At 42.2% G+C, this 26,667-nt stretch overlaps 1 protein-coding gene across 7 annotated transcripts in view; it reads left to right on the top strand.

Annotated features, from left to right (window-relative positions):
* Positions 1–26,667, top strand: part of dock10 (dedicator of cytokinesis 10) — a 63,363-nt gene that overhangs the window by 17,734 nt on the left and 18,962 nt on the right. For 3 of the 7 annotated variants that reach the window (XM_019887614.1, XM_019887618.1, XM_019887617.1), the window contains exons 1-25: positions 110–268; positions 12,462–12,581; positions 13,265–13,354; positions 13,740–13,822; positions 15,441–15,513; positions 15,763–15,900; positions 17,745–17,879; positions 17,960–18,146; positions 18,440–18,525; positions 19,169–19,252; positions 19,468–19,626; positions 19,825–20,046; positions 20,108–20,230; positions 20,879–20,961; positions 21,583–21,705; positions 21,777–21,856; positions 21,926–22,113; positions 22,271–22,336; positions 22,426–22,518; positions 22,596–22,719; positions 22,798–22,919; positions 23,352–23,435; positions 23,633–23,725; positions 23,986–24,104; positions 24,509–24,578. In XM_019887614.1, the coding sequence (XP_019743173.1) occupies positions 110–268; positions 12,462–12,581; positions 13,265–13,354; positions 13,740–13,822; positions 15,441–15,513; positions 15,763–15,900; positions 17,745–17,879; positions 17,960–18,146; positions 18,440–18,525; positions 19,169–19,252; positions 19,468–19,626; positions 19,825–20,046; positions 20,108–20,230; positions 20,879–20,961; positions 21,583–21,705; positions 21,777–21,856; positions 21,926–22,113; positions 22,271–22,336; positions 22,426–22,518; positions 22,596–22,719; positions 22,798–22,919; positions 23,352–23,435; positions 23,633–23,725; positions 23,986–24,104; positions 24,509–24,578 (2,904 nt within the window). Of the gene's footprint in view, positions 1–8; positions 269–6,179; positions 6,387–12,461; positions 12,582–13,264; positions 13,355–13,739; positions 13,823–15,440; positions 15,514–15,762; positions 15,901–17,744; positions 17,880–17,959; positions 18,147–18,439; positions 18,526–19,168; positions 19,253–19,467; positions 19,627–19,824; positions 20,047–20,107; positions 20,231–20,878; positions 20,962–21,582; positions 21,706–21,776; positions 21,857–21,925; positions 22,114–22,270; positions 22,337–22,425; positions 22,519–22,595; positions 22,720–22,797; positions 22,920–23,351; positions 23,436–23,632; positions 23,726–23,985; positions 24,105–24,508; positions 24,579–26,667 lie in introns of those variants that run through there. The other 4 variants (XM_019887613.1, XM_019887616.1, XM_019887619.1 and 1 more) reach the window with 4 other exon arrangements.

Raw genomic sequence — 26,667 nt, 5'->3', positions numbered from 1 at the left:
GTGGACCAGCGGCTGCGATTGGACTCACCTATCTTCTGTGTTGATTGGGACACGACACGGGACCAGGTGACACTTGCTCACCTCTTGCTGTCAACATCAAGGGGTTATTATGGGCTGTTCTGCCAGCGTGGTCCTACTTCTGCGCTCAGTGGGTGGGGCAGACTGCGGTTACATGTGTTCACGGCTGGACCAAGCGTCAATGGATGCTGCAACACCCACCCTGGAAGGCTACACAACTGCCAGCTCACCTCTGACCATCATTGTCATGGTAACCAGTACTGATGCACCTCTGCCTATTGCATGTGTGGTTGGAACACAATCGGTGTTTTTCTTTACAGTATCCTACTTGTTGATTGAATCAATTTGACCATGTGTACAGTCATCCCTCTCACGTCATTTTTCGCTGTCTCACTGTATCGCGGATTTTTCAATCGTACATATCTAATTTCATTTTGTGGATTTTTGACTGTATTGCAGTGATCATTTTTGCACACGGACTGTTACTGCACATTCACAGATCAATAAGCGCGAGTCAGTAGGAAAGAGTCCTGGTTTACATAACTTCACGTCTATGGTAAAGCGAAAATTGTTAGCTAGGTTACCCTACCACTGCTCGTTAAAACGAACTGTAATCCCTCCACAGGTACTCCAAGATGCACTTTCAATATTTTTATTGAACAAATGGTAACAAAATAGACATTAAGCGCAGTCATACACTATCTGTCACAACCGATGCTCAGGCACTCAACATGCAAATTGAGTAATGGGTTAGCCAGTTAACAGCCAGTCAAATCTAGACTCTCATTCGCTGACTCCCACATCACTTAAAAAAAGGCCAGACCTCGTCTTTTAAAGCCACACACTTTCAAAATCACAGGTATTACTTTATACAGCATGAGGATGGCGTACCACCTGCACCTCCCGTGCATATTTTGGATTGTATCATGCAAATTCAATTTACTTCATGTACTTAAAATAATCATGGGACAATTAGTACGACGATTGATTCTTAAAATATGAGATCGACCGTGTCATGCTTGGAATGTTAATTCGTATATAGGAGAGGTAAATAGGAATGTGGGTCCGGCTATAATGCCATAAATAAAAAATATGTGCAGTATGTTCGCTACTTGATTTATTTTCATCCATTATTTGGAGCTCTAAAACATAACTCCCGCGATGAACTACTGTATCTTTGTTCTATTCTATATTAGTTTTTTTTAGCTGTATGTCTCCTGTGGAGGTTGTGGCCCCTCATAGCTGAGAGGTATAATGGGGAGGACGGAAATAGGGCCCAGGGGGGAATAGAGGTGAAGTATGGGGGTCATGCATTAGGAATTTGGTTTCTGTGGGAAAACTTTTCTTTGCCCGACATATGGAGAAAAGATGATTTAACTGACTGATTGAATAAATACATGCATGCTGCAGTAAGTAGGTCTCGTAATCAGTGACTGAATTATATTAAGCTGAATGTTCCTAAGCAACTTTCCAGTATAATGCTGTATGTCAGTCATCTGTGAGGTATCTCTATGGAACCATCAATGTTGGCCTGATTTTCTTTTCACTCCAAGCAAGACCCAGGTTTCTGCAAGTCCACTGGAAAAATGTTCACGTTTTGGCACAGTGTGATTATTACAGTCATTCCCTGTGTTTCTCCCCTTGTTTCTTGCTTTCCCACCATAAACCTTTCACGTCTTCGTAAACCCTCTCTGGTCTCTATGGTAAACTGGAGTTGATGCTTTACACCTCGACACTCTCAACTTTTGTATTCAGGGACATATCAGAGGATTAGGGAGTCTTTCATCGTGACTATGCTGTACTAGAAGGTAGCATGCACACTGAGTCAGCATTTTACGATGCTTCCCAATATGAGCTATTTTCATATCAATGCAGCGATCCCCCACTCTAAGACGTGAACAGCAAAAACGTATGAGTAACTGATACGAGTCCCCACAATTTTTGTAATTGTCAGTATTAGTAGTTTAAACTCTAAGTCTACCCAAAATATTACCCCAAATCATTGTAATTTTGAACTCTTTTTACATTACGGTACCTTTGAAAATATATTTTATAGATGATAGTATTTGCTTTAGAAAAATATATATATTTTATTAATGCTGTATGTCAGTCATCTGTGAGGTATCTCTATGGAACCATCAATGTTGGCCTGATTTTCTTTTCACTCCAAGCAAGACCCAGGTTTCTGCAAGTCCACTGGAAAAATGTTCACGTTTTGGCACAGTGTGATTATTACAGTCATTCCCTGTGTTTCTCCCCTTGTTTCTTGCTTTCCCACCATAAACCTTTCACGTCTTCGTAAACCCTCTCTGGTCTCTATGGTAAACTGGAGTTGATGCTTTACACCTCGACACTCTCAACTTTTGTATTCAGGGACATATCAGAGGATTAGGGAGTCTTTCATCGTGACTATGCTGTACTAGAAGGTAGCATGCACACTTACTCAGCATTTTACAATGCTTCCCAACATGAGCTATTTTCACATCAATGGGGCGAACCCCCACTCTTTCTAAGACGTGAACAGCAAAAACGGATTAGTAACTGATACGAGTCCCCAGAATTTTTGTAATTGTCAGTATTAGTATTTCAAACACTAAGTATACCCAAAATATAACCCCAAATCATTGTATAATAATCTTGAACTCTTTTTACATTACCTTTGAAAATATATTTTATAGATGATAGTATTTGCTTTAGAAAAATATATATATTTTATGTCCTTTCAGCAGCGCAATAATTAACATATGTAGCAAAGACTTCCATGAACAACCATTGCTAAACGAAACAACACGGTCATGTATGCTGCCTTTGCAAATGGTAAAAATATCACTTTCATATTAGCCACTGTTTCGGTGGTATCTTTGGGCATTCTTGAAAAAGTATTTGAAAATATATTTTATAGATGATAGTATTTGCTTCAGAAAAACAATATATATTTTATGTCCTTTCAGCAGAGCAATAATTCACATATGTAGCAAAGACTTCCACTAACAACACAGGCTAGACGAAACAACACTGTCATGTATGTTGCCTTCGCAAACGGTAAAAATATCACTTTCATATTAGCCAGTGTTTCGGTGGTATCTTTGGGCATTCTTGAAAAATCTCAAAAATAAGACAATAATTGCGAATTGGCGAGTTTTTCAGCGAATAGCTGAGGTTACGTTTCGCAGGGAAAAAAAATACTGAAGGTGAATATGCGAGCAGTGAGCCACGAATAGGTGGGGATTCACAGTACGTCTCAAATAGTTGAATTTATTACCTTAATTAGTACAGACGAAGCTCCGACCGATATGGATTTTTTTTTTAAGCCAAATGCCACTTCCAGTATTTGGCAAAATAAAATTATAATAGCGTCAAAACCCATCAAAAATTGGCAGATTTTTGTCCTTTTTTTTGGGAGGTCGGGGGGCGGGGTGAATGTCATTGTCTTTGTCTTTGCCAATTTTTGATCATTTTAAAAGAGCTAATATTCCCCTTGTTAAATTGTCCAGCAGGCTAATTGATTGGGTTAATTACAGACAAGCTATTTATTTTTCCAAAAAGATGCTACATTTTTAACATAATTTTCAGGCTTCATCAGTGATAAAGACAGAGGCTTCATCAGTAAACCCTGGGGGACACCAAAATTGATCTGCAGCTTCAATGAGCAAGCAAAATCAAACATTGTTGATTAAAATGAGGGTGTCATGTTGTATATTTTAGTAGCTGATGTGTGTGTTAATGCTTTGTTTTTCCGTTTGCCATCATGTGCAAATTTAAAACAACATTACACTTCTTGCAAAGTAACACCTGATGTTACCAGTTACATAACCTTACCATCTCACACCTTTCAGTCAGATAGTGTTATTATTACTGGAGAAAATGATGCGCGAATCATACAACCTCTGTTTCTGATTTCAATCACATGTACATGTGTTGTGGACCTGTAAGTTGAAAAAAATAAGGTGCTATTTCATCATTTTTTTCCCTAAAGCTTTGTTGTAATGATCTATCGCAGATGGCTCGTGCCTCTTGACTTCCCCTATACTCTCGTCTCCCCATCCATCTTGTGTACCTCCGCTCTTCTCCTTGAGACGCATCTTCTAACACCTCCTTCCCTGAGCAGGGGAGTCATAAATATGCTTGACAATGATACAGACCACCAGGAATATAGATTTGGTTTCCCTCCAATGTTTCCATTCTCGGCTGTCTATCGGAATTCTCCGTGTTGATGTATTGCTCACAGCTGTACTTTGTCAACAGCAACATCAGTCGGCCTCACGCCGACGTTGAAAGGCTAATAGGGTGCGAGCAAGGGAGTGTTGAAAAGACAAGAAGGGAATCAAAGTCAGACGTTTGATGAGATGAGGACAAAACAAAGGAAGAAAGAGGTTAGTTGAAGCATCTGGAATGAGTGCAAGAAGAGGAAGGATGCAGATATTAATTGTCCTGAAGATCGTTGAATGTTCTAGAAGCAGACCATCAAATCAAAAACTCAATGTGTGACCATATACCTGTAACAGTTGAAAATACAGTCCAGAAAGTGAGTTTCATGAACTCGAGCTCGACTCACACCCCAAATCCCCAATCACTATTCGTGTTGACATCGATCAACTGGAATGGGTTACTCATTTGCCAAAAATCACGTCATAGTCCAACAAAAGAATACTCCAATTTGATCAAAATGATAAATGGAGTACGCCTTAACCGTCCAAAGCACATTCCGTAGTCTCGTATTCGCCCTTTTGAAAACGTTTCACAAAAGCCGTTTCTCAATTTCAAGAATGCAAAGTACGGTCTCGTGTGACGCGTTCAAACGCATTTTGCACTCTAATCATGCTAGCTTATTGTTGCTTTAGCCGTACATTATTGCACTGAGCAGCCAGGACAAAAACATGCATGTCACATTGTTTTTTTCTGTTGAAGTGCGTATCACTTGGTATTGTTTTGTGTTACATCGCAAAAAAATGAAATGAAAACGGAAAAAGGGGGGTAAATAAAAAGCACTTGCTCTGCTAATACTTTGTCTACAAATACACAATGTTTTTGGCAGCCGATGCAGCCCCGTTTGCCCAAAATGTAGTGCGTTTCCCCACCCCCCACCCTCACTGTCTATCACAACATCGGGGACAGGCCGCGCGGCTGCTTACTCTCAGAAGCTCAGAGGTGGAATATAGTTAGACCTGTACTTTCCCCCTCTAGCTTGTCACGTTCTGATAGGCTCCCTCACATTTCTCACGTATTTTTGTCCATATAGTGGGTGTAACTTTTCATCTATCTATCCATCCATTTTCCGATCCACTTATCCTCACAAGGGTCGCGGGGGGTGTTGGAGCATATCCCAGCCGTCTTTGTGCAGTAGGCGGGGGACACCCTGAACCGGTTGCCAGCCAATCGCAGGGCACACAGAGACGAACAACCATCCGCGCTCACACTCACACCAAGCAACAATTTAGAGTGTTCAATCAGCCTGCCATGCATGTTTTTGGAATCTGGGAGGAAACCGGAGTACCCGGAGAAAACCCACGCAGGCCAGGGGAGAACATACAAACTCCGCACAGGGAGGCAGTAGCTGGAATTGAACCCGGTACCTCTGCACTGTGAGGTCGACGCGCTAACCACTGGACCACAGGACTGCCCTGTAACTTTTCACTTGAACAATTTTAAAACTAAATTTGAGATAAAATTGGTGTCAAACTCTTTTTCCTTGAAAAAAAAAATGTGACCTTGCCAATCACGAGCTTCCACCAAAACTAGTCTGTCACATGTCACCTGTTCTAAGCCGTCTTCAGGGGTTGTTTCCTCTTCATATTGTTCTGCTCTGAGGTTTTATCAGAGGAAGTGCATGTCTGTCTGTTCACAAATGGTTTAAGACTCTGCCCATACAGTGCTGAACATATTTATATCCGAGACACGAAATCTCATTTTGCTGATTTGTGTTTCCTTGTATGGCAGAATTCCTTTTAAAACGTTTTCACATTGTGGATACGCCTGTGAACCTTTTGATGAGCAAATAATGATTTCATGCCATTTGCGTGTCAACCAGCTTGCTGAAATCAAAAATCTTGCCGGGGGAATTTGGAACTCTGCGTATGCGCTTGCCTGCGGCTGACCATGTCTGTGTGTGGGCGTGCGCATAAAACAGCTTCCTCTACGTCCACGTGCGTTGACACATAACCTGTAGCCAGTTCTGCTTGTGATAAGGCACATGCGCCCCGACGTGTGTTGAGTTGTGTAGTATTTTCTTTTATTTATTTTTTTTACGTTTCGGTTTTAACCATTTTAAGGATTATTTAGGCTTTATCATGAGCTTCAGGAGCAAAATCACCTTAAGGAGAAAAATCAAGACTAAACGCGTGAGGTCGGATTTCACCAGGTTGAGTATTGTATGTATTTAATAATATATTCCTCACTGTGTCTGCCTCTTACATTCTGCTGCTTCTGGCATTTCAAGTATTGTCTGGCAGGGCTGCTACCAACGGCATCTTTAATGGTTACGTTACAGTGATGATGTGACTGAGTACGGGTAATTCAGTTCCTCTTTTTTGTTGATCCAACTGTGTAGAGTGCATTGCACTTCCATTCCAGTAATTGGCAGCGAAAGAGGATTATTATTTTTCAGTTGAAACTCAAAAGTGTGGCTATCACTGATGCGTACATAAACAGGCAGGTGTCTTTAAAAGCAGATTCTCCCGCGAACTGTACAAATGTCATGTAAAATGTCACATCATCAGAAAATGTCAGTTTGCACTTCAACAATCTGGCATGGATCACAAAATTATTTGTTGAGCAGGACTTCCAAGATTCAAATTGTTTGCTTGAGGTGCACTTTATATGGGAAAACTCCAAAGCACTCCCTTTGAATGAATGAATGAATGAATGAATGAATGAATGAATGAATTAAAAGCCTTCATTGTTATGGCTTGTTCATCTTAAATCTTCAAACATGGCTGGTTGGCAGTTTTTTTTTTTAACTTAATAGTGAAAATACTAGTAAGGAACAATTTGCTCATTTGCTCCCCATGAAGTTCTTCCGTGAAATGTACAGTAATCCCTCGTTTATCGCGGTTAATGGGGACCGAAACCACCCGCGATAAATGAAAATCCGCGAAGTAGCGAACCCCCCCCCCGTATAGGTATATGTACATGTGTATGAGTATAAAAAATATTTATAAGGCCAAATTTAATGGTATACATGCATGGAAAAGTAAATTTTGTAGTAATTAACATTACTTAATGCTATATACCACAGGTGTCAAAGTCAAGGCCCGGGGGCCAGATCTGGCCCGCCACATCATTTTATGTGGCCCGCGAAAGCAATTCAAACAATAGATTTAAACATGTATAAGTTAGGTTAGGTTATTGAAATTTCCCCAGTGTGGGACAAATAATGGATATCTTATCTTAGTGTATGAATAACCAAATACAGTAAACATACTGTATACATGTAGTACTGTATATGTTGCTCTATGTGACTTGCTGTTGTTTTGCTGACTTTCGCTGCCTCTCGCGGTCCATTTGCAGACTTTTTGTGGACTTTTTAAAAACTTCGTGATCCCTCGCGAAATAGCGAGGGATCACTGCGAAATAGCGAGGGATCACTGTACTTTCAAGCTACTGTGATGAATAAGTACCTGCATTTGGGCAAAGTATTGAAGTCAGTGCATGAATAATTTCGATGCTAAACACAAGTGATTGTAGAACAGAAGTAGGCCATTTGCAGTCGTCGTGGTTACGAGAGAGACCACTGTTTTCTTGATGACATGGCAGAATGTAAGACAAAGCCGCCTTTAAATGTTAAAATGGATGTTACTGGCTCATTAATGCACCTATAACATTCAAAAATTGTACAGGTCAGATGAATGCTGGATGAATAACGATCAGCCAGACTAAAGAAAAAAAAACAAACCAATGTGCAGACAGCTAAAATAGGCCTATTGATTTTTGATCCTGCCATCGTACATTAGCGAAAGTATAACTGTCGGGGTACTGAAGTTACCCAGGGTGAACTTGCTGTTGATTTTCTTGGTGCCTGTACGCCTATTTGGACCATTAAGGTAGAAATACGTGTTGGGTGAAAGTCTCCTATCAGCATTGGGCACATGTCAAACAAACTTGAGGCTTACTCTGCTTCCTCTAACTTGCTGGCTCCAGTCTTCTCTCTGCAACTTTCTGCGGTCTTTGGCTTTTTTTGTGTGTGTGTGTGTGTGTGTGTGTGTGTGTGTGTGTGTGTGTGTGTGTGTGTGTGTGTGTGTGTGTGTGTTTTTTGTGAATTACAGAAGCGATGGTCTATAATCTTTTGAACACATGTTGAATAACTATTTTGTCTGACTCACTGAGTATGACACACATCATTACTTCTGTAAATGTTATTGCGGATATGTCGTCCAGTGTGTGATGTATACACTATACAGCAGATTTGGATAATGACTGAATCAGTGTCTTGTTGGGATCATAACATTTGGCTCAACGTGACACATCTTAGTTCACCAACAGTTACTTCTGTCCGCATTCTCGTCATCACCAAACCGTTTTGGATGTGGCATGTGGTATTTTTGGTGAATTAGCTGGTCCTTTTGTTCAATGCTCTCTTCCAATCATTAAAAAGAAAAAAATGATTGTACTTCTTGACCAAAGGTCGATGTTTCCGGACAGCCCAAAGAAGTCAAAAGGAGTGAAATTCATTCTTTTTTTTTAATTTTTTTAACTTCCAATCATTTTTGGCTTTCGGCACCATTGTTAAAACAACTTGAGAGATATACGCCAGGGCTAGCAATATTGTTGATCACTGATGAAGGTGAGAAACTTGAGTAGTTGTCCGGAGGGTTAAATTATGGCTGTCTACAACCTTGCAACCGTTATTTTATAGCTTCAGATTACTTTTATAGCTCTGCATTTCTGGCGAGTGGCTCTTTTAAGAACACAATGTGAAAGTATCCTGCTCGTCTTGCAGTATTGTAAACCCTAAGGCTGGGTTGGATGTTGCCCGAGGTGTTGGCAGCCACGTTTGAGGTCACCATGGACGCAGGGGGATGGGATGGGTAAAAATAAATGCTGTGGATGCCTGGCGAGATCTTTAAACTGTCAAAATAGGTGCCAAGGCCGTCACGGTGCTCGCGTATGAGGAACCTAGTCAGCTATAGTAAAACGGGGTGCACGAAACTAAAACAGCTTGGAAGTATGTAGTGTGATGGGAAGCGTGTGTATTCCCTGGCATCGTACACGCGTCACCTACAAGTCTTCTCTGCCATGTGTTTAATTTACCGACAACCCCCGCCGTGGCATACGCGTAATCATGATTGAGTGAGTGAGTGAATTGCCGACAAAAAAACCTGATATTATCTGTGTCAGCGCAAAAGGGCCATATGTATACTGCCTGACTCAAAAACGAGTCGAGAGTCAGTCGAGAGTCAGCGGGGCCCTTCATTCGACTTTGCCAACAGATGTGCTCCAAAGCAGCCCGGCGCCCGCGTTTCATCTGTGGAATGCCTTGACAGAATGTGAAAAATTGTAGCTGCATCATAAGAACATGATTGTTCAGGAAAAACAAAACAAAAAACACAGTCGTTGTAAACCGCGGGCTAAGACGTAGTATGCCAGAGCCTCCGGGACTCTGTACTCCCCATGACCGATCATGAATACCACGATGGATCATGAGAAACCTTAGCAAGACTTGAGTACTGAGGAAAAAAAAATGGCCAAATCTCAGAGGTTCCAGATTATGGGGCCGCTGCAGCAATATTACAGACTTCTCAAGTCGTGAGAAACTAAAAATGATTGTTGTTGTTGACAGCCGTGGTTTTTTGTTTTTGTTTTGCGATTATCGCAAACACAACTTGAGAAGCTTCTCATACAGTGGTTCTTAACCTTGTTAGAGGTACCGAATCCAAACAGTTCATATGCACATTCACCGAACCCTTCATTAGTCTAAAAACAAAATGTGATTTTTTTTTTTTTTTTTTTTTTTTTTTTTACAGATTCAACACATAAAAAAAGGCATTTATTAAAAACTGAAAAAAAGTAAACACAATTAGTATAAGTATAAAGTATACGTTATTTAATTGTGCACAAAATGAGCCAGTCAGTGATGGCCAAGTGGGCGTGTCATAACTAATTGACATGTTGACTCGGGTGTGTCTTAACCTCCATGGCAGAGGCTCCGTCGAAACCCTGAGACCGATTGATCGAACCCCGAGGGTTCGATCGAACCCGGGTTAAGAACCACTAATCTAGTAGAAAACACTGTGGACTACCAGGCTCTACACAGTACAACCTTTCATTTATGAATTTCAAGTTGAACAATGTTTCCCTTGCACAAGGGGTGTCAAAATCAATTGATTCATCGACAACTAATCGATGATCAAATCAATCGACTACTATTTAACAATCAAGTAATCATTTAGAGCAAGGGTGTCAAACTCATTTTTGTCGCGGGCCACATTGTAGTTACGGTTTTCCATTGGAGGGCCGTTATGAATTTGGGGAAACCATATAAATGTTTAATCCCCTCCACATATTACATACACGTCACACAACAAATTGATGAATAACTAGTTTTAAAATTAGAAGTCAAGAATAATGACTGTTATTGTGGATTACATATGACAATTTGAAATTTTGGTTCAGACTTTAGCAAGCATCATGGAACTTGACATGCTTGATTTGCTTTTGCAGGCCACATAAAATGATGTGGCGGACCAGATCTGGCCCCCGGACCTTGACTTTGACACCTGTGGTTTAGAGTCATTGTTTAACTTCGAATTGTCCAAATCGTTTGATCTCATGCTCTAAAGAGTATTTTCTTCTTTGATTTCTGTCATCCTTCATGAAAGCTAAATAAATAACAAACAATAATTGGTTAGTAAACGGAGTTGGCAGTGATGGTTTAGTAATAACTTGAATGCAAAATAAAGTTGTATCCGATTAAACAATGGAATAATTGATTCAGAAACAACACTCAACAGCCCTACATTGCACTACGTGGCGCCACAACCACAATGATAAATATGAATCAAAGAGAATGGTTAGCAAAACAGCCTTATCTTCGTATAGGGACGTTCTTTTGTTTGGGTTTTTTTCCCTTCCAGTACGGCACTGATGGTATTTGTGCACATGTCCCTGATGTTTTATCTGGGGAGTGAATGTGGATCTTAAAATAGGGGATAGGGAAGGACTTTTTTCTGTGACTATTTGTGTCATTCTCAGTTTGAGTTAGGAGTTACATTTTGCGTCAGAGCGGTTGCTGTCCTCAAGTGGAATATGTATTCTTGTACAGCGAGGAAATTCCAACCATATCATGGGTAGATTAAGTACAGCACAGATATCTTCCTTCCCCCCTTGTGTCATCAAGTGCGTTGGGGTGTGCCTCAGCTCTCTTTCAGCAGTAATCGCCACTCGGGTACTTCCTGCGTGTTGTTTTTAGGTCCTAATGATGTCAGAGTACCACAGAGGAAATGTTGAGATCATGACTTTCGCCCCCCCCCCAGAACATTCACTTTGTGTTGTGCCGATGGATAATTGACTGCTTCCATGTTTAAACCCCACATTGTCACTTTGGCTGCATTCACGTCAGTAACATCACCGCAAAGGGGCGTAGCATACTTGATGACTTTATAATGCAAATTTACAGTCCTGGACAGAGCCTGCAACAGAGGCTCTCAAAAAGTCTTGACCTTTATTTTTGTTTTTTGTTTGTTTTCTTTTTTAAATAAGACATTTACAACCATCTGCTTTTACCTCCAAAGTAATGACCAACGTTTTTGCAGATTTCCTGACAGCTTAGGGGCCAAATCAGTTAGATAATCATAATTAATTTGTTTATGCATTTTCTGAATAGTCAATTTGATTTTTTAATTTTTTTTAATGGGATAAAGTGCTGGAATTTAAAAGATGTTTTTTTTTCTGAATCGGATTTATTGACAGTTCAATTACTTTTAAAATATTCGTTTCTTGCAGTCCTAATATTAACAAAATTAAAGTAATAATATACAATGGTGCTTTGAATGAAGGGTTTATTTCCATACATAACATGTATTGAAGTCAAAACATTCAGTTCGAATCATGCTTCCCCACTGAAATAAATGCAAATGCCATTAATCCGTTCCAGTCCAATCATTTTTGGCCTTTTGTTCTGTGCACCACGGTTTAGCAGAGCCATACAGACACACACCAAGAAAAGTTTCACAACAAATTGATTTAGTAAGCTGCATTAATATTAGTCGTTTCATGCAGAGAATAAAGATTGTATGTCTCTGAGTATTGCTTTATTGTCTGTCTACATGTGTTGATGCACTGTCTGTGTTCAAATAACTTTTGCTGATAGGGTGGACCACTGCGGCATGAATCCTATTCACTTGTCCAGGGGTCGGCAACCCGTCTATTTGTGTTTCCATCAAAGCTGTATTCACAGCAAGTTGATGGATATGTTGAGCGATATGTCTTATGTGTTTTGTGCTTTGCAGCAAGAGAAGCCCAAGCTGATTGATCCACTCGACTATGAGGCTGTCATCTCGGAACTGGGAGCGGAGCTCAAGCAGGACCCTCTTAGAGAGCTGCTGCTGTTTCCTGACAATGATTTCACAGTAAGTGTATGTGCATTTGCGTGCGTGCGGCTAATGCAGTCAGAGTAGAAGATCTTGGCTCTATCAGATCATAGTGTAGCTTTCAGAGGATAAGATTGGGAATTCCCTCATACAATACGCTGGCCTTTTGCCAGCCAGCACTCGCTTGGAGAGAGTGGAAATATGCTTGACAGTGATGCCGGTAACACAATACTTGATAATGGCTGCCATTTCGAGTAAGTGGTAATGTAACGCGTTAATGTGTCTTATATAGTCGGCTGATGAAAGTTGCTATTCAAGGAATAAATGCATTTCTTCAAAGTTGGCAAAATGTACAACTGTACAGTGTCTAGATCCCAGCAGACAATTACCACGTGGCCGCAGAAGCGAGTAACATAAGACATTGATCAACACGCCAAATCCAGCTGCGGTCTGGTACATGTATTGTTTGACATTGACAGGGATAACTTTGGCAACACAGTTTACGTCGAAGGCCTCGTATGCAAGGAAGCAGTTAAATAAGTGCACCTTATCAGTATTTACAATCACTCGACTGTGATTTAATTTCTGATTTTCTTCTGGTGCATTCTGCTGCTGAATCTAAATTTGAAGAATGCTCCAGCGAAAGACAGACAGCTTTGCGCATCCTTTTCAAGAAGCTGTTGCCATGGTGATGCATCTCTTTACTCTCCTCATCCCTGCAGGTATCCACAGTGCCCCAAGAGAGACGCACTCTCAGGTCAGCTGTTCCTGAGGGCGCAGAGCTCCAGGCTGAGTGTCTGCTGGTCAGACAGGTCAGATGCACTCCTGACGCATGTGTGTTTGTGCTGCTATATTTTAAGGAGGGGCAGGTGAGGGGGGCGGGGGGGCGTCTTATTCCACATGAGTCTGAATAATTCATCACATTCAAATTTCATAGAGACATTTTTGACAATTACATTTACCCAAAGGTGCACATTTGCCTACGAATGGTACAAATTGGAATTGTCCCGATATGTACCCTGCTTAAGGCGTACCCTTGAGAATTCTGTCTCAGTCTCAACCTATCAAAGCCGTTTTTTTTTTCTGACACTGTGTATGAGGCAGGGTTCGAGAGGCAATACACTGTACATATATATCAGCTGCATCAGGTCAACCAAAGTCCGATGACTTCTACTTCATCTTCATCCTCTTCACCAGGCCTGCAAGTATTACAACTCGGATCTGAACGTAGTCCAGTTCAAGTATGACGACTACGCTGGAGACTACCGCCTGCTGCCAAGGTATTGTGAATATGAACCTGACATACCGTGAGGCAGTGAAGGAGAACAAGAGGGCGGTGGGCGTTGAGTGCAAAAAAAAAAAAGTCACCGAGGGGAAGGACAAAGCAATGTTTCATGGGTATGAGGCTGTTGCTTCTCAGATGGGACTGATCCAAAACAGTCCAGCAATTCAAACCACAGGAATGTCCTCTTTCTATCCCATGGGTCTCGGTTGCCAGTGTCAGTTCACATGACCTCTGACCTGACCGGAAGTGGATTTAAAGCAGAATAAGACAGATGTTAATGCATTTAGTTAGTTATGCCCAGACTCAAAGCCATGATTTGACTTTGGTGAAGAAAAAAAAAAACACTCATGGCTTTATATTAAAAAAACAAACAAAAAAAAAAACAGATGGGGATGTAACCAGAGTGTCTGCAAACAATTGGACTTTCCTAAATTAGGCCTTCAGACAGTCTAGTTTTAAAAATGCACTGGATACCTGAATAAAAAGTCTTAAAAATTCATTATTTTCGAACTTTCTCAATCCGGAGAATTTATTTCTTGAATAATTTAACTCAGTCTTTAATTTTGTCAAGTCAACGTGAGGGAGATTTAGGTGGGGGGGTATGAGACGATGCTGTGTATTGATGGCACATATGAAGCCGTCATAGAACGGTTCTCCTCCCTCCAAAAGTAAGACGACAAGCGTTTAGGGTTTAACTATGAATCGAACATCTTTGATTTTGGGGCTGCCATCTTTGAATTTTGCGTGACGAGCGGTATTTTTGCAAAAAAGTGGGATTTGAAGAAGAAACCGTATGTACTAAATTTCATGCTTGTGCCTCCATTTGACGGACTCTTTCACTGGTCTGCCCCTCTCTTAAATTTTCTTTGTTTTTTAGAATTGCATCCATAAAACGGCGGGCGCATGATTATTGCATGTCTGCGTCATACTTCTGAAGCTTGGGGTTCAAATCTTGGCACCGTGTGCATACCTTGTTGGTGCTTGCTATTTTTTTCTTCTATCTTACTCCCACATTGAAGACGTAGCAAAACTCTCACTAGCCATATGATAAGGTGCCCACCTTTTGTATACATCGTCAATCGCCTTCACCCTGTCAATGTTCCATAACGTTACTATCCGGTGGCCTAAAACAAACTTTGTATCGACAAAAAACAAGCTTGGATAGAAAAAAAATATACACTTGGGTTTGCGTAAACCATAGCATTGAGTTAAACACTCGATATCCTTCGAGCGAAGTGAATTGGAGGGTTGGACAGCTGGAATATGCAGCTACTGTATGCATGCGGTGGTGACTGCTAAGTTTTGACTGCAGCAATGTCCGTCTGCCAATCGGGAAGCATTCCTGCGTCAGTCCGCAATCACCACAAATGCTCCTACTGCGGCGGTTATTTTCGACCGCTTTTACAACCGCGCGACCTTTAGCAAAAGCGTCTTTCTGGCGACGGAATCGTGAGCTCGACATTTCATCGGCGCACACAAAGCAAACCAACAGAGAGGAGCTTGTCTATCGTTGTGGGGCCAGAGATACGTTGAAGAATCATCTCCCTTGCATACTTTTATCATCGCAATTCTACATCCTCTTCAATATCGTCTCCTTTCCCCCCCTCTTCTAGGAAATTATACAAAGCTGAGAAGCTGCCGTCCCATTCTTTTGAGATTGACTATGAGGACGTGGACAAGGATGAGGTCGGTAATGGTCTTTTCAAACGCGAACGCATTAACGTGCTGGAAACATCCTGGCGTCATGTTGCTCAAATGAGTTTATCCCGAAGCCATCAAGCTGTTAAAATATTCGCCCACCAAGTGGGCGCAATCCTTGTTTACGTACATCGTTTGACAAATGGTCCCGTCGAGGATGTCTCCTGTTCTTCTATTGATCTCCAGGACGAGAGGATGTACTTTGTGTGTGTGCGCGGCCGCGTTTGTCTTTTGCAGGACACCACTTCCCTGTCCTCGTCCAAAGGAGGAGGGGGAGGCGGGGGAGGAGGAGGGGGAGGAATCGGTGTCTTTCGCTCAGGCTGGCTCTACAAGGGCAACTTTAACAGCACCGTCAACAATAGCATCACTGTCCGGGTGAGGACACACACACTTGGCATGCACTTGGACTTCATCTTTTTGTTGTCATGCATTGTTCAAACAGCCCTTGCAGTATGCCGTGTTCAAATTCACAAACGTAGAAGTCAATTCAAATGGATTTGTACAGACTTTAGCAGTGAGTGAATGAGGCACAGACAATATATCAAAGACCGGGAGCCCTCAGTGCATCAAATAATCTTGTCAATAAAGTGACATCAAAGTCAACAAACAGTAAGTTTGGAGAAATTAGTGGTTCACACAGCGTGACACTTTTGGTTTTGGGGTGGAGAGAAAAGCTTCTCTTGACCCTGACGAAGTTCTTATTGCAAGTGAAAGTACTGAGGAGCTGCATTTTTGTCCGTATGTTAGCGTCCTCGTCTATGCTAATCCATTACGACTGGACAATGGGAGTCAACCATTTGCAATTCGTAGTGGGCGGTTGCAATGGTTCCTTTGCATACCTCTCTAACAGTGTCAATCAAAACTAAGCATGATTATTGTGGTCGAATCAGACTGTTTACTATGTGTCAGACTGTCAAATCGAATGACTTAATATGTGTCGTAACCCTGCAAATAGCAAAAAAATGGAAGGTCATTGATACGCTCCTGAAAAACTTTAGTTTTGCCTATTTTAATAAATCTACCTCAAACTACAATCTAAAATATCATTTCACATTGCAACATTACCTTTAATACTAAATGGCTTTTAATAATAATAAATGGCCTTTTCACACTGCACTTAGCAGGCAGTGGTGATGGTTGGGCACTACGGAATGGAGTGTTGCTGGGCGGTGGGAAGTGGGGGCGTATGCCGAGATGGCAGTTGCCTCAAAATTAAAATGTTTGAGAGCGGCGTCGCTGCTTCCAATTGAAGACGAGCTAGCGGAGTGATTTAGTGACTTATATCCAGGTCACGGCGAGAGGACAATAGAGGAAACCTTAAATATATGTGTTGTCTCAGTGTCCCGAGCTTTAGGGTCAAACGAGAGACGACATACAATGCCGAGGTTTAGAAGAAACTGTTCCCTGCTCAGCCTGAACGATACCTCAAATCTGTCTTGGTCGAACTGCAGCTCACAAATGAGATTAAACAGCCCAACTTCCTACAAAGCCATTAGGTCAGGATGCACCCATTCCATTTTGTGCCGCTTGTTTCCTCCTCCTCCTTTTTAAAAACAAACACACCCACGGCTTTCTTTAGTAACAATGACAGATAGATCTCGGTGAGGTACAGCCTACTTCTCGTCGAAACCAGTGGCAAAAGTCTCTGTCCTTACTTCCTGGTAGCCTGCGATGTCAGCACTTTCAAATATGGCCACGTTGGCAACCGGACCGCTGTCGTTTTTCTACCCTGCCACGTAACCCTTTCACTCTGAGCGAGTGCAGTGTGAAAAGGGCTTTGCAGACTTTTTGGATGGGGAGGTGGGGGGGCGGGGCTGCAGTGGAAGTGTTTTTAACGATTTCTTTACAACCCTTAAAAACAGAAATTGTCAAGCAAGAACAAGACCTCCTTGGACTGTTAGCATGAGCCTTTTAAAATCCACTGAGCAGGTCAAAAACAATTTCAGCTAACCTCACGCTGGCTAAACTGAGCAGTTCCTCCCCTTAGTCTCTCAGTCGAAATCGCTTCAACATACTTCCTTGATACAGATTAATAAAACAAAAATAGGCAGGGAGCTACATTTTATAAATTAATTTAGAAATAAATTTTCCGAGCGGTAGCATGAAGAAATGAATTTACGCTTGATAAATCCTGAATCGCGTATAGGCGGAGGTTCGCCATAGTTTGGATTTTAGTCCATCAGTCATGTCCTGTATTGAAATTTCTCGTCATTGCACAGTCCTTCAAGAGGAGATATTTCCAGCTGACCCAGCTGACAGACAACTCCTACATCATGAATTTCTACAAAGACGAGAAGATATCCAAGGAACCCAAAGGCTGCATCTTTCTCGACTCGTGTACCGGCGTTGTGCAGGTACGTTCCAAACCTTGCGAATTGGAGCTATCGTGTGATACGCATTTTGAATGACGTTGAATATTGAATGTTCTCCATAGAATAACCGGTTGAGGAAGCACGCCTTTGAGCTGAAGATGAACGAGGTCACATACTTCGTGCTGGCCGCGGAGACTGAGCAGGACATGGAGGAGTGGATCAGCACCTTGACGCGCATCTTGCAGATCACACCGCACGATGGGCCGGCTCCGGACCGCAAGAGTCTGGACCTGTCCGACCATCGCCAGGGTGAGAGTTATAAAACACTGATGTCAGCAACTCTCATGAGTCAGGGGTCTTTTAGCCTGTCAATGAAGTTGTGAGCATGCATCATGATTTTTCGGCATGAAAGAAATTCTGCATGCCCACAAAGATTACAATGCAGAAGACATTTGACTGCTTTATAGTCCACGAATGCCACATTCAGAGTCATATTTAATTCTGAATCTGATCTATGTGTGACTATTTCTGACAAGTGTGCTGCTGAAGCTGTTCTACAGAATTAAAATGCTTCATGACGCTGCGTTTGTTTATTCCTCCAGATGTGTTTGACACGTCACTGAGTGATGGCTGTTTGCAGGAGAACGAAGATACTACAGAAAACGGCATCAATCCCGAGCTAGCTAAGGTTGATTTATTTATTTGATTTATTTATTTTTATCCCGAACAATATCGCCTCTTGTTGTTTCTATTATTCCCCCAAAAATGACGTTTATGGGGCTAGAATTAGAAACCTGAATGGATAACTGTGGAGGAATTTTAGAGCTGCTACTGCATATAACTTTTGTGTTGATGCTATAATCCATCCATCCATCCATTTTCCGATCCGCTTTATCCTCACAAGGGTCGCGGGCGTTGCTGGAGCCTATCCCAGCTGTCTTCGGGCAGTAGGCGGGGGACACCCTGAACCGGTTGCCAGCCATTCACAGGGCACACAGAGACGAACAACCAACCACACACAATCACACCTAGGGACAATTTAGAGTGTTCAATCAGCCTGCCGTGCATGTTTTTGCAATATGGGAGGAAACCGGAGTAAGCATGACAAATTGCAGCACTAAAAATCCCCAAATGATTGCTTGAATCTCACCTAATTGCGTCGTTCGTGAAATTCTCATAATTGTTTCTTTTCTCAAAAAAAATTGCTCTCTCTGAAATTGAACGCTCACCATTCCGATTTTAGAAGCGCCTGTCTATTTCGAGCGTATACAAGCCACGCGGTTTTTGGTTTTCTGTCATATCATTATCGTATGTCATCTCCTTTTGTGCAGTATATCTCTGAGACGGATGAGGGAATTCGTTGTGCCCGGAGGGAGGAGAGGTTGAATCTCTTCTCGCTTGACCCTGACACCCCTGTATGTATAACTTTACCTGTGCTATTTATGTAATCCCATTATTAACAATATCTTGATGCGTTGCACATGCATGCCTTCCTTATTTCCTAAGACATTAGATACACCTACACAATGAGATATTTGGAAGTTGTGACACACCGTCTTACACTAAACAATGGATTTTAGGTGTACCTATTGTAACGGCCAGTAAGCCTTCCACCATCTGTCAACCGCAGGTCCTGAGGAGCCCGCGAATGGAGCATTCATCGAGTGAAAACTGCACAGTACGTCCTTTTGAGGAGAAACTAGGCAGAAGGTTCATGGTGACATGCCGATCGCTGAACTTCATGCTGCAGGGCTGCATCAGTGAGAATGAAACGGGACCTGTCACAAATGTAAGAGATTGGAGCTCTTTACAGTAGTAGTACACCCTGAAATGGCTGCCAGCCAATCACAGGGCACACAGAGACAAACAACCATCCGCACCCACAATCACACCGAGGAACAGTTTCGACCTTTCTTTTCTTATTTCTACATTCCATAATATGACTAAAATGATTTTTTTTTTGTTGTGGTTCTGCTCGATCCACCAGATCGAGCCGTTCTTCGTGTCGTTATCGTTATTGGACATTCGAGAGGGCAGGAAGGTTTCTGCTGACTTCCATGTGGACCTCAACCACGACGCAGTGCGTCAGATGCTCGGAGGAAGTGCTTCCGGAGCTCAGGAGAATGGTGTGTGCGCTCCCGCCGAGAAGAAGTCAGTTGAAAGCCATCCGAGCCTGGAGCTGGAACAGTGGCTGTGCTTTCCCAAACAGGTATTAAACAGACTGTGGCTGTGTTCATTGATAAACAGGCTTTAACGACATGTCATTGTAGGCGATATTCTCCGTGACCAACCCCCACACGGATATCGTGATGGTGGCCAGAGTAGAGAAGGTGCTGATGGGAAATATTGCATGTGGGACCGAGCCGTACATCAAAAACACAGACTCCAGCAAGGTAAGAAAGTGCTTTTTTTTTAACGCATTATTTTCAGTTTTTTATGAAATTGTTGTCAGGTGTTTTTTTTTTTGGGGGGGGGGGTTGTTTTTTGTCAACCACATTTCGATGCCTATTTTTTGCATGAAGGTCCAATCTCATACTTTTGTCTTGGCCATAACACATCTGTATATACTCCCAGGCGTGGGATTCCCATTAACATACAAATTCCATTATTTTGTCTGGACAAAAGTATTGTGACAAGTGTAGCAATTGTGAATGGGAGGAAATAGTCCTCGAGAAGTTCCATTTTTATGGAAGGACTTTCTACAAAATGTTGGAGTGTGACTTTGGGAATATTAAAAGAAAATTTGTGAGTGAAGCCCTGCTGACCCTACATTTTGATTGCAGTGATTTTTAATGGGGTTAAGGTCTTCTCCACCTAATTCATCCAAGCATGCCTTTATATGGCGCTCGCCTTGAGCACCGGGACGCAGTCATACAGAATTTTAGGCCTCTTTTCAAATCGGAAGCACAGAATTGTACAAGGGGGTGTAGTAAAAGCCTTCATTGGATTATTTCATTGCTTTCCGATGGTTTTCCGATACTCTGATCCATATATCAGCTCGACCTTCTTCATATTTTCTTTTGTGTCCATCATGTCTACAGATTGTCCAGAAGATTTTAAAATCCAACAAGCAGTTCTGCAGTAAACTAGGAAAGTACCGAATGCCATTTGCTTGGTCCGTCAGGTCAGTAGCAGACAAAAGCACTTGATATTTGTCTGTACAGTGGTGCCTTGTCTCAGTCCTACCTGTTTTCGGTTGCGAGTAAAAATATTAGTTTACCGGGAGCGAATGACACAACAAAAAGCAGAAAGTGAACAGTTGTTCAAAAAAAAAAACCTTTATCCTCTGCAAACAACTACAGCGGACCCACACTATTGGTGGGGGATTTGAGGGCCCGCAAATAGCAAAAAGCATATACGAATGTGAATCCACAGGTCCGAAACCAAGAGTATGCGCAGGTCCAGTTCACTTAAAATTACTGTTACATAGAGAGTCACTTATTTATTAAACTCTTCTTTGTTGTATTATTCATGTTTGTATTACACTACCCCCTGGTGGCCAAGGCGTGCACACCAGAAATCACAGAATGTTAATGGCCACTGAAGCATGAAATCACAATTTAAATATGTATAATGTAATGTGTTATTAATTTATTTAAAAATGGGAATGTTGATTTTAGAGACATGGCCACAAAACGAACTTAACCCGTTACTTCAGGCACCAATGTACTTGGTAACTGGCCTTATTCTGATTAAACTTCGTCGATGTATGTACAACAATGTATCGTCGATCTATGTACAACAGATCACTTTTCAAGGACAGCCAGGGGGCACTCGACCGAGAGTCTCGATTCTCGCCGCTCTTTAAACAAGAGAGCAACAAGATCTCTACAGAAGATCTGATTAAACTTGTGTCAGAGTACAGGAGGTAAGACTTAACCATCACAGTCGGTCTTCTCCAAGACAACGTAAGTTTTGACACCATCTTCATCCGATCAGGGCTGAAAAGACCAGCAAGCTTCAGACCATTCCCGGGACTCTGGACATCACAGTGGACTATGTGCCTCTGGAGCTTCCGAGTATGCTTGACTACTTCAGAACTCTCTTGTGTAGCACCATATCCTCACGAGTCGTATTTGTGCTTCTAGATTGCGTGACGTCCTCTTACATCCCCGTGAAGCCCTTTGAGGATCTCGGCAAACAGCAACCTACAGTCGAAGTGGAGGAGTTCATCCAGGACACAACCAAGTTCACTCAGCCATACCACGTCTACAGGAACCACATCTACGTTTACCCCAAGCATCTCAAATACGACAGCCAGAAGAGCTTCGCCAAGGTAAAGCAGACGTCATCACGGTAACATTTGAAGAGTTGTATTTTCCACTGGAAGTCTCTCGCCTATTTTGTTTGGTTCCATCAAGGTGCTGACTGGTCTTCTGCCAAACAGCTTCTTCGCCCATTATTAACGTCACAATGCTCTTCCTCTGCTACAGGCTCGTAATCTTGCCGTCTATGTGGAGTTCCGTAGCTCAGACGAAGAGCCCGGCAAACCTTTAAAGGTAACGCGTTCTCCAAAACAAGTACTGCACACGTTTTTTTTTCTTTGTCGTTAAAAGACAGCTGAGAATTGTTTTATTGGTCTGTCCAGTGCATTTATGGCAAACCGGGTGGTCCGGTGTTCACCACAGCAGCCTGTTCCACTGTCTTGCATCACTCTCAAAACCCTGACTTCTATGATGAGGTAGGCTCATGAAAAGAGAAAAACGATTCCATTTTCAGCAAGAACACACAACATTTGTTTCATCTCTGCCAACACAGGTGAAGATGGAGCTCCCGACCCAACTTCACGAAAAGCACCATTTGCTTTTCTCGTTTTACCATGTCACATGTGACATCAACGCTAAAACGAACGCCAAGAGAAAAGAAGCCCTGGAGACCCCCGGTGAGCTTCGTTAGCACGTAGCGGATCAAGTTGTTGTTTTATTCGAATGCATCATGTTTTGTGTTTGTGACTCTTTAGTGGGCTACTCTTGGCTGCCTCTCCTCAAAGAAGGTCGTCTGTCATCTCAGGAGTTCAACATCTCGGTCTCCAGTAACCTGCCCCCTGGTTACCTGGCCATCAAAGAGGCCAACAACACCAAGGTACGAGGCTGAACATGAATGAACATTTGAATATTGGCAAACCAATATGTACGTGTTCATAAACCCATTTCCTCACCAGGCCTTGCCAAAACGTAAAAAGTCAGTATCGAGGCTTGTTCGAATGATTTCAGTATGATAAATGCGTGTGGAGTGTGGTATGGCGATCCAACGTCACGAGGTGACGTGCGGAAGCAGTGTGGTGTTGAGAAGATGGATAAATACCGCCAGTTAACTCGACCACAGGCATTTGTCAAATCAAAAAAAGATGACCAAGTGCCATCGTCATCCTTGACGAACATGCCAACGCACACACGCAGGAACATTTTCCATCCTGAGCGCACATACATTGTCGGCAATCCATATCCGTGCATCCGTAAAGCTTTGAACTTGAGTGATCCCCCTTACTATGTTCTGTGTTTTCTGTCTTTACAGAGTGGAGCTGACGTCAAATGGGTTGATGGGGCGAAGGCCATCTTCAAAGTGTCAACTAATGTCGTGTCAACTGTGTACACTCAGGTTAACATTCAAATGTCTCTGTCAGATGACTGGCCCGATGATTTTAGAGCCAAACTTAACCACATATGCTTTGTTAATCTCTTCCCTTTTACATTCTGATTTTGAGTTGCGTACAAGTTTATAGTTGCTAAAAAAGAAATGAGTCCATCTTCTAACTTGGAACTGATTCTCCTGGATTCCTCTCCTCCTGGCGCCAGGACCCCCACCTGAACCGCTTCTTCCAGCAGTGCCAGAAAAGAGAGCTGGACCTCTCGCTACCTCCTACCTCCAACTTTCTGAACTGCCTGAAGGTTAGAGGAAAAAACTTCCAATCCCCTTTAGTTAAAAAAAAATAAATAAATAAAAATAAATAAGGCCAAATTGTTCCACATCTAATCAGTGAAACATTACAGCGTAAATAAAAATAAATAAGGCCAAATTGTTCCACATCTCATCAGTCAGGGTTCATTTTCCTTTCCTCCTCTGAACGGTATATGAGCTTTATTTATAATAGTATCTCTTGTTCTTGGCTCCCTCCTCCTCCTCCTCCTTATTTTCCACCCTCTTCCAGGGTCTCCTCAGCATGGAGAGAATACCGGTGATCATCAGATTTCTGCCTGTGCTTTTCAACCAGCTCTTCAAGGTCCTGACTCAAAATGACAATGATGAGGTCACTACTGCCACCACCAGGTGAACAGTGCCACTACGGGCTTCTTCTGGCGTCATTTACAGTCGCTGACACGCACCAATTTTTCAACGTCTTATTGATTTTTCGAAGTTGAGAGACCCCACACAGGAAGAGGAAACAAGTTTGTGCTTATTGTTCTTATCGTGTGTGGTGCGCTTGAGTGACTGACACAGATCATCACACACTATCGCGTCAGTCACACTCATGCATGCACACGCAATGCAATGACAAAAAAAAAAAACAGATTTGTATTTCTAGTCACATCAACAATTTGTTCATAGGCAGAATTAATTGGGTGCAATAAGTTGTGCACCATATGCTGACTGCATTTTTTTTTGTTTTAACCATAATTTTGCAAATGACGAGTCTGTGTTCAAGACAAGATTATTTGATTTATTTTTTTCAGAGTGCTGCTCCACATTGTTTCCAAGTGCCATGAGGAAAACCTTGATCACTATCTGCACTCGTATATTAAGGTATGCTTCCCACTCGCCTGTAGCATGCAGAGGATGCATTGACTGATCCTTGGAAGAGGGTGCGCTTCGCACGTGGAGATCACTTGATGATCATGATAGCTTTTCTCTCCCACAAGGCTGCGGAACGAGTTCACAGACTGTTTGATTTACACAGAAGGAAAAAAAAAAAATACACAGAGAAAAAGGGGCTTTATGTATTTGCATGTGCAATATTTGTGTGTAGGAGCTGGCAAGAGTGTGCCGGCGGCCACGCGCCCGGAGAAGTATGCAAACACGCATGCAGAGAAAGCGCAGGAAGAAGAAGAGAAGCTAATTGAGTGGGACATTGAGCCGTCTCAATGGGAAACACAAGGCCTGTTTGTTTTGAAGTGGGAGGGAAAAAAAAAAACAAAAAACAAAGAGAATTAGCGCTGCGAGCAAGAGGAACCACAAGAGCTCTTTCATGTCGGCCGCAATGTCGTAAAAATGCTGCGGAACTTGGAAGACCTTGTGGCAGAGACAAACGACTGGAGGGCTTGCAGCAGTAAATGGAAGTGGAGTTGCCATGGTAACAGATTGGCACGATATTCACTTCTCTATGTGTGTCCTCTCTGTGAAAAGAAAGGATGGAAAGGGGTGGAATTCACTGTAACGTGAATGGATTGAGCTGCTATTCATGGGGAAATGCTCTCAAATCAACGTACTGAATAACTTAAGTGTGTTCGCTCACATGTATTTGATCGTTTTTTATGATGGGTGAGCGCAATAATCAATTGATCGATTCCGATTGCGTGGGGTTGTTGATGATTTATGTCGAGAAGCATCCGTCGATTTCCTTTTCGCACGAGTGATCTGGAGCCTTTCCCAGCTGACTTTAAACAAGAGGCGCGGCGCACTCTGCAACGCTCGCCAGTCCGTCATCGACAAACAACCGTTCACATACACGCCGCCTACAGACCCTTTCGAGTCTTCCAAGGGACCCGGCTCCCTTGGAAGACTACCTGTAGAAAACACAAGCAAGAGAGAGAATGCAAAGAAAGATTAAAAAAAAAAAAATTGTGAGATAATTTTTTTCCCCTTTGATATTGCGATTTAATAGGTGATTATTATTGTGAGATCATTTTTTTTCCTTAGATATTGCAATTTAATAGGTGATTAGGTTTTCAAGGTCCTCTATTTATTATTTAACAAAAAACAAGCCATAAATTCATTCTGTATTACAAGAAACAACATCAGAATTATTTTACATACTGTAAATGTTTTGGACTGAAAGAGGGTTCATTTATCTCCTTCAATGAGTTAACTAGCGGAACACTTTGATTTGCAGTCTTTTAAGCATTCACTCCAACGTCACAAAATTCTACCACACGAGTGTGGTGTAGACATCGGTCAGGAAGTCATAAATCGGATCACGATAATGCAAACATGGCTAATGGCTTTATCATTTCAACTTTTCAAGATGTTTTATGAAGCACTGATATATAAACATGTGGACTGCACTGCGTCAGCACTGAATGTAACTAGACGCCCGATATGTATAAGTCACTAAAATACCCCGGCCCATTTTCCGTAAGCTTACTGGGCAATATTGATTTGTTTTGAAGCAAAATGTTCTTTCGCAAACATGGCTAATGGCTTTATCATTTCAACTTTTGAAGATGTTTTCTGAAGCAATGATACATAAACATGTGGACTGCACTGCGTCATCACTGAATGTAACTAGACACCCGATATATACAGTAAGTCACTAAAATACCCCAGCCCATTTTACGAAAGCTTACCGAGCAATATTGATTTGACTTTGAAGCAAAGTGTTCCTTCTCTCAAACGTTCAACTTGAATGCAAACTCGGCACCATGCCGGGATTCAAACCCAGAAAGTGTCAACTGTGAGGCAGACGTGCTGCAAACCGCTATCATTGGTGCCGCTGTCGTTCGAGCTGCAAGTGAGGCAAAACGGAGAGAACTGCTTGGCTGAAACCAAAAGAAGCAGAATTTACTGTCTCAAGTCGTTTGCTATCGAAAGAAGCTCAGATCAACCGATGGCTATGCCCTCGTTTTGATCATTCGTTTTGTGTGTGTGTGTGTGTGTGTGTGTGTGTGTGTGTGTG

This window comes from Hippocampus comes, unplaced genomic scaffold (genome assembly GCF_001891065.2).
Source record: "Hippocampus comes isolate QL1 unplaced genomic scaffold, H_comes_QL1_v1.1 scaffold6, whole genome shotgun sequence".
NCBI lineage: Eukaryota > Metazoa > Chordata > Actinopteri > Syngnathiformes > Syngnathidae > Hippocampus > Hippocampus comes.
This window is presented reverse-complemented; position numbering and strand designations above follow the sequence as displayed.